The sequence below is a fragment of the Phodopus roborovskii genome, unplaced genomic scaffold (genome assembly GCF_943737965.1).
Source record: "Phodopus roborovskii unplaced genomic scaffold, PHOROB, whole genome shotgun sequence".
Lineage (NCBI taxonomy): Eukaryota > Metazoa > Chordata > Mammalia > Rodentia > Cricetidae > Phodopus > Phodopus roborovskii.
The window spans coordinates 66011565-66019191 of NW_026126418.1; the positions used below are offsets into that span (position 1 = coordinate 66011565).

At 51.3% G+C, this 7627-nt stretch overlaps 1 protein-coding gene and 1 long non-coding RNA gene across 2 annotated transcripts; one reads left to right on the forward strand and one right to left on the reverse strand.

Annotated features, from left to right (window-relative positions):
• Window positions 1–1995: 1995 nt before the first annotated feature.
• On the reverse strand, window positions 1996–5172 carry Tor4a (torsin family 4 member A). The gene has a single exon (XM_051184789.1). The coding sequence runs from the start codon at window positions 5170–5172 to the stop codon at window positions 3889–3891; it is 1284 nt and encodes a 427-aa protein (XP_051040746.1). The 3' UTR covers window positions 1996–3888.
• A 35-nt stretch (window positions 5173–5207) lies between these two features.
• Window positions 5208–7607, forward strand: LOC127222571 (uncharacterized). Its single transcript, XR_007834551.1, has 2 exons — window positions 5208–5648; window positions 7300–7607. It is a non-coding gene; the product is annotated as an uncharacterized LOC127222571 (long non-coding RNA).
• Window positions 7608–7627: the final 20 nt, after the last annotated feature.

The following is a 7627-nucleotide window of genomic DNA, read 5'->3' on the forward strand; positions in this document are numbered from 1 at the left end:
ATAAGTATAGTTTAACAATCTTTTAAAAAAAAGAGGGGTTGAACTGGATGGTGATGGCTCACACCTTTAACCCAAGCACTTGGGAGGAAGAGGCTGGAGGAGCTCTATGATTCAAGGCCAGCCTGATCTACAAAGTGAGTTCCAGGATCGCCAGAGCTATTACACAGAGAAACTCTGTCTCAGAAAAAAAAAAAAAGTGGGGGGGGGGGGTTGGAGAGATGGCTCAGAGGTCAAGAACACTGGCTTCTCTTGTAGAGGACCAGAGTTCAATTCCTAGCACCTACATGGAGGCTCACAGCCATCTGTAACTCCAGTTCCTGAGACTCTGACTTCCTCCTCTAGCATCCCCATGTACCAGACATACATGTAGTGCACAAACATATATCTAGGCAAAACACCCACATACAGGAAATAATAATAAACCCTTCTAATTATTTTACAAAAAAATGCTAATATTTTGCCAGAAATAAACAGCCACCCCGTGATGGGCCTCATGAAAGCCTTCCTAGCTCCACCTCCATCCATTTTGTTTCATCTATAGCTCTCCTGTTGCCACAGCATGCTGTCAGAAACAAAGGCATATTTGTGCCTTTATGCAATGTCAGTTTATTGGATAAAAATAAACTCATAAAACCAGGTCAGTTGCTATAGCTGCAATTGGCCAAGTAGCCCTGATTTCTCTTGACGGTCGGCCATTGACAAACACAGGTTTTCTGTTCCAGTCTCAATGGCCAATATTAATCTCAGGTGATACATTATACATCACATGGTAGTTATTATACCTATGTACAAATGCAGATTATAGAAAGGCTACAAGAGGGTAAGAGGCTGCACCAGAGTTCAAGGAGTTCAGAGATGTCTTATTAGAAGAGGCAGAAAGCTGGTTAGAATGCAGAGAATCTGTGAGTTGGAGGGGATCTAGTGAATACTGTCAGAGGGCTGCTGAGGACACCACCAAGCCGAGGTGTCCACCCATCACCCCCACCAACATTCTTGAGACCTTTCCATTTTGGAAAATGGGATTTTTTTCCCCATTTGTGATGGCTATACTTACTCCACTTTCCCAAACCTAGAGTTGATATTCCTTCTCTCCTCCAACTTCCTTCTCCAGGTTGGCTATGCTAGAGGCTATAATATGGTGGCTTGAATGGGAATGACTCCCATAGGCTCCTATTTTGACTACCAGTTGGTATAACTATTTGGGAAGGATTAGATCTTGCTGAAGGTGTCACCAGGGCTTTGAGGTTTCAAAAGACCGAGGCCACTTGGAGCTAATTCTCTCTGCTTGTAGGTCACAGGAGGGTTGATGCAAAGTGAGAGCGAGCCTGAGGCCAGTCTGGGCTACAGAGTTCAAGACAAACCTGGGCTGTATAGCAAGATCCTGTCTCAAACACAAAACAAAGCAAAAAAAGAAAACACATGAAGGAATGTGAGTTCTAGGTTAACTAAGTTCTCATAGCAAGTCTGTCTCAAAAGAATAAAAGCATTAAAAACTATTTATGGACTTCCTGAACAGTCTCTGCTGGCTGTGCTCTGAAGCTCAGTTTCCTATTACACTTCCCTCTTCAGAACTTCTCAATTATTGAAAAATAAGACAATCATTTGACCAGCACAGTGGCACACAAGTGTAATTCCAACATTTAGGAGGCTCACAAGTTCGAGCCTGGGCTACAAGTGCAAGAACCTGTCTGAAAACAAAAATCATTTGTGGGGGGAAGACTGAGGGGTTTTTTGAGACAGGGTTTCTCTGTGTAGCCCTGTCTGTCCTGGAACTCCATCTGTAGAACAGGCTGACCTTGAACTCAGAACTCTGCCTGCCTTTGTCTCCTGAGTGCTGGAATTAAAGGTATGCGCCACCATGCCCATCTCCAGGCCTAGGAATTATTAAATAGAGGCTTAGAGAGAAGCTGGTGAATTTACCATCGACAGGTTTCAGTATGCCTCTCTCACTCTGTAGGTGAAGCAAACAGAAAACCAAAAGGAGACAGTAAACTCTTAGATTTGAGCTGCAATTTATTTACAAGCACGATACAACCTTCTCAGTGTTGGGTGTACAGGCCTCTTAAGACAAGAAATTGGCCTCGTTGCAATTATTTTATAAATGTATTGTTTTATAAATAAATAAAAACAAAACTCTGCATGGGTTTGGATCTTCACTAAATAGATGCTCTGCAATGTTAACTGAGGTGAATACAAGCAACCTTGGCTGGGTAGCAGACTCTTCACGTGAGTTTTCAGTTGACAATCCTGGGGGCCTTCTTGGGGAGTGCTGAGGACCCCAGCATCACCCTGCAAGGACTGCCCAGCACCCCTACTCTGCAGGTCATGCACACAAACCCCTTGAAGCATCAACGCAAAGGCCTGAAGGTAAAGCAAGAGCCTCTACCTTCCCTGCGGCTCGGCAGGTGAACTAAGGTGGATGGTGAACCTCCTGGATTCCCAGGTCTGGCCATCCTACCCTCTGCATCCCATTGCAACTCCGGCCCAACCTTTCAACCTCAGGGAGACCTCAGAGCAGGAAGGAGTCCTGGGGCCTGAGGAAGGATGTGCTGGTCACCTCCCAGGCAATAGATCTGTGTGCAGAGCACAGCAGGTGGGGGTGTTCTTTTTTCAGAGTCCTTCTCCCAGTCACTGTAGCACACAGGTCCTCAGACCACAGCTGGAACAAGCTGAATGGGACACAATTAAAAATGTGCAAGGACCTGCTCAGGGAGCCTGCCGGTGATGTTGGGAAACCTGAGTTTGGGTGGTTTCCCAGCATGTCTCCTCTCCTCAGGGTGGGGAGGACACACCACCTCCCTGGAGGGGCTCCTCCTCTCTAACCTCCTCTGGTGTCATTCTTGCTGTACTGTCAGGCCCCTTTCTAACCCGCAATGGTGATCAATTACAGACAAGGGCTGGGTGCAGCCACCAGGAGGCAGCACAGAAGTTGCCAGAGCACTACTAAGGTGCCTCATACCAAAAAAATTCCACAGCACCTTGCTCTTCTTGAGCATGTGCAGATGGGATTGAGAGGGCTGAAGCTGGGGCACCAAAAGCTATGGGGAACCTCACCCCCATGTAACTGTGGTGACCAGACAGTTACACTGTCAAGGAAAAGGGGTCTCCACATCCAGCCCAGCACAGGCAGGTAGAGGCCCTGACTCCTTTGGTCAGCCCATGGGTCCAGCCAAGAGCCTGAGCTGTCTCCCACCCCACTGGACCTCATGCATGCCTGGTGCTTCCTGCAAACTTTCACTGCTGCCATTATTTGCTGTGGACTCCAGTGCTGTCACTCCAGAGCAGATGGCAGGAAGGGACCAAGTGGAAGGAATGAGTCCCTCAGCACTAAGACAAGACTAGAGCAAACAGGTAGCCTGGCCCACTTAGATCCACATTCAGCCAAGTCCATGCTCCATGACACTGGATCTACGCACTGGCTTGCAGACCTCTCTCCACCCCACTGCCGTCTCAGGAGGGCCTGGAGAAGCGATCCCCACCTTGTGGCCTCTAAGCTAAGGAGGCATCCAAGGGGTCATTGGGTGTTTGTGAGAAGCACAGGGACTACCGCAGATTCCAACAGGACCAGGCTGTCACTACAGCCACTCATCTGAGATAATCTGTATCATGAGTGCACACATCCACACATCCACCTCCTGGGGTTGTGGGAGGCCCTATCACATGTTCTGGGAGATGATGGACATAGTGGGGGCTAAGAAGAGGGACTAGACTACAGATAGGAAGTGGCTGCTTTCCTGGTGACCCTTAAGGCTAGAGTGGAAGAGGAAGCAGGGAGGGAGCTCAGAGCTCAGCCTCCCTAGCTCCTGGATCAAAGCAGCCTTGGGGAGCCACTGATCACCTGACATTCTTCCTGTGCTCTTCAACAGCTCAAACGCCTGGGGCCATTGGCTAGTGTCCAGCATGTGCAGGTTTCTGCTGCAAGAGGTTGACCTTAGCTACTACCTGCTTGCAGCCAGTGATGGCAAATTCATGTCCAGCAACTTGATAGTAGCTGAGCTGTTCTGCCAGATGCTCTGCCAGCTCCTGCTCAGGGAAAAAGCCCTCCCCTGCCATCTCCTCTCGGAAGCAGTTGACCACATCTGGCTTGTCTAGCAGCAGGAAGGGCACAATGGCTGCAGAGTGCCACAAAGGGTGCTCTCGGGCCAGGAGCTCGTGAAGGCTGCTGTGTAACTCCTCCTCAGCTTGGGACACCTCAGCCTGAGTGCTACTTGCACTGTGGCGGTGTGGGGGCAACATACGTGATGCGTTCTGTAGCACAAAGTGCGTGATCTCTAGACCGCCAACACCACTTAGGAGTACATAGATAGCGTTGTGGTAATGGTGGGAGCGCTGTGGCTGCAGGAGGCCATGAAGCTCATCTAGCAACGCAGGTGGCAGTAGTTCAGCCTCATCCAGGACCAAGAGAGGGGTCTTCTCCTTGGCCTCAGCCTGTGCCACCACATCTGCCACACGCTGTGCCAGTTCATTCCGGCAGTCCTGAACTGGGCGCAGTTCTGGACAGTGATGTCGTGCATGGTACTGTAGCACCAACGCGCCATCCTCCAGCACTGCATGGAAGTGGCGTGCCAGCAGGCGCCCCACATGACTCTTGCCCACACCACTGGGCCCATGCAGAGCCAGGAGCAAGGGATGACTGTGCACGTGTGTAGCCAGGTAGTCCCGCAGCAGGGCCATAATGCGGCCCACAGCAGCTGGCTGGCCAAACACAGAACGTTGCAGTGACTTCTCCAGCCCATCGAGGTCATAACGTTGTGCATTATCGTCCAGATTCTCGATGGCGTTAAGAACCTGGAACCCCACGATGGCTACAAGCAGCAACAGACAACGCTGTGCACGGCTCTGGCGCTCTGTGCGGGGTCGGTACTTTCGTGAGGTTTCAGGATAGAGCACTACCCGACTACGCCTACGCCTCTTGCGTGGTGTCCTGGAAGACAACTCCGTCAGGCTGTCGAACGTGAAGAACTTAGGTTGGTCTAGGTCCGCACGCAGAATCCCGGAGCTGCCGCTGGACCTGAGTACCCCTGTCCCAGCGTCCGGTTCCGTGCCTAGCTGCAAGAGGCGCCTCTTGCGCAGGACGCAGACGCGGCGGCGTAGACGAAGCACTGCGCGCACCGGCGCGATCACGCTTGGGCCCTTGGCCTGGGGCTCTAGGCTAGGTTGGCCGCGATCCATGGTGTAGGAGCTGTCCTGGGCATGTAGGTCCCCCTCCCTGCAATAGGAAAATTGGAGCACCTCCTGAGTCCCTGATCTTAGCCTCTGGGGGTCGCTTAAGGTACTTCACGGCCAAACACTGGCTCCGCCTCGCCTCACCCCCACTGACCAGGAAGCTGCTGCTCAGCAGGAGGGCCCCAATGCATGCAAATCTCTAGAGAAAAAACCCAGGCCTTGAGGAAGTGCGGGGGTGGGGTGGGGGTATTGTATAATTTATCAGGCTGCTGACTTCCTTCTTGGAGGAAGAAGCGGAGGATTCGGGGTCACACTGTCACCGATTAGGGGTAAAGAACGGTCAAACTGGACCCCGCACCCACCCCCAGCACCTATGGGACTGTCAAAAGCCTTACAGGTCCCTAATAGACCCCTTGGACCAGAGGACCCAGTACCCCTAAGAGCTGAGACCGTCACCATACTCAGGGGCAGTTGGTGTAAAGGTATGTACAGACCAAACTTCCATGTTTTGGGGAATGGACCCTGGCACTGCCCCCAGCCACAACCTAGGCCTTTCAACCCTACTCCCATCCTTAACCCCTACCCGTGCCCAAATCTGGGGTCCCTCAACATGTCCTCCCAGTGGACACAACAGAGCAGAAAAATGAACAAAAAGGGGAGCCGGGGAAAGGCTAGGGCTCTGACTATGAGGAGGCTGGCCTGAACCTCTCCATCTCATCATCCCCTACCTGCAGCTGTTCAGACTCCCCAGCTCAGCCACTCCCTTCCAAGGCCAGGAAGCAGGAAATGCTAGTCCTCCCCACAAAAAGGTGAGGTGGGTGGGTCAGGGTCCGCCTGACTCAGCTCAGGCTTGAAGGGGCTGTGACTCCTACCAGGTCCCCAGGGACCGAAGCAGAGGAAGCTCTGGGGAGGTTTCCGCTGAGATGCAAAGGAAGTGAGTCAGGGGTGCTGGCGGGCGGAGCTTGGGCTGAATGGATGAGCGGGTGGGGGAGGCCTGGCTGACCGGGTCTAGAACCCCTAATCTGCAATTTACCCACTCTCCGTCCTAGTGTTTATGCCAGGGAACATAGGGAGGGAGGGCACTTCCAACAGTTCTTCCTATAGGTTCCCTGGACTCTGAAAAGCTCAGTCTGCCCTTTACTGATCCTGCTTCTGCCAGCATAGTCCTTCCCCTGACCCAGCAAAACTGACTAAGGGACTCTAGAGGTCCTTACGAGGCTCTCAGTCCACTGTAAACAAGCAGAAAGCAGGTCATTTTCCTCTCTGCTTCCTTTCCTTCCACCCCTTTACCCATTCTGCTGGACTCCTAAGACAAGACACAAGAGACAGAAGTTCCAGCCAGAGCTAGGATCAGAGGCCTTTTGAAGAGGGAGGAGCACATTTAGAAATGTCCTTGGGCCAAGAATTAGAAGACAGAAGCTTTAGACTTTTCACGGCAACCTGGTTGCCTGGGGCCCTGCCCACCTCTGTGCCCATTTATGCAGGAAGTGGCCTGCCTGGATGGGCCCAGACTCCTCCCATTCTCAAAGGGAGCTGGTTGTTTCCTTGGCCAGCCTAGAACCAGGTGAAATATCCTTGCAGACTTCTGACTGACCAGGCCCAGAAGGGGAGGGCCTCTTAGAAACCTCCACTCTCTTGTCTGAAAAACTTTTCTGACCCAGGAAGGACACTGGCCCTGAAGCAGCTGACCAGGCCCTGAAAGAAAGAGACAAGAGTGATTTCCAAGTGGGCCCAATGTTGGCCAGTCTATTTTTCAAGAGGCTGGCTGATCTGTCAAATTTTCTAGGGTCCAGTCCCATTCTGGGGTAAGGCCTGCTAAAGTGGCACATTCGGGGAGCTTATGTCCCAGACTTAATCTTTGTGAGGATAAGGCCTTTATAAGCAGAAAGTCCCACCCCACTGCCCACTCTCTTGTCCAACCCTATTGTAAAGTCCAAACTCACCAGCTGCAACCCAGACCCTCTTCACCCACCAAGCCCCTTCCCTTTCCAGGACAGCCAAGGCTTCATGGAGAAATCCTGTCTTGAAAAGAAAAAAAAAAAAAAAAAAACCCAAATAATAAAAAGAATCCAGTAGCAGTTTCCCTAATTGATGGCCTGCATCCATGACATTTGACATTTGATCTCTCCTCAGCTGGAAACTTAGCAATGTTGCAGTGTTCCTGTGGCTCTGGTGTGATGTGCTGAAGCTCCCCCAGGCCCCCAGTCAGAAGTGGTAGAAGGCTGAAAATTCAACTGTGGTATATCTCCAAGATGGGTGGTGTTAGGGTCAAGAGATTATGGGACTGGCATGGCTTTAAAGAGAACACTCACACACACCCCCCGACACTATGAGGTACCCTTTGCCTCAGTCCTCTGCTGGAAAGATGGCTGTCATCAAATACACTCTGGACTTTGGACCAGGTCCTTAAGCCAAAATAAACATACTTTCTTTATGACTCATCTAGCTTATAGTGTTACAA

Excerpts from the sequence above, each read along its gene's own strand:
- Tor4a (XM_051184789.1), bottom strand. The coding sequence starts at position 5,172 with ATGGATCGCGGCCAACCTAGCCTAGAGCCCCAGGCCAAGGGCCCAAGC.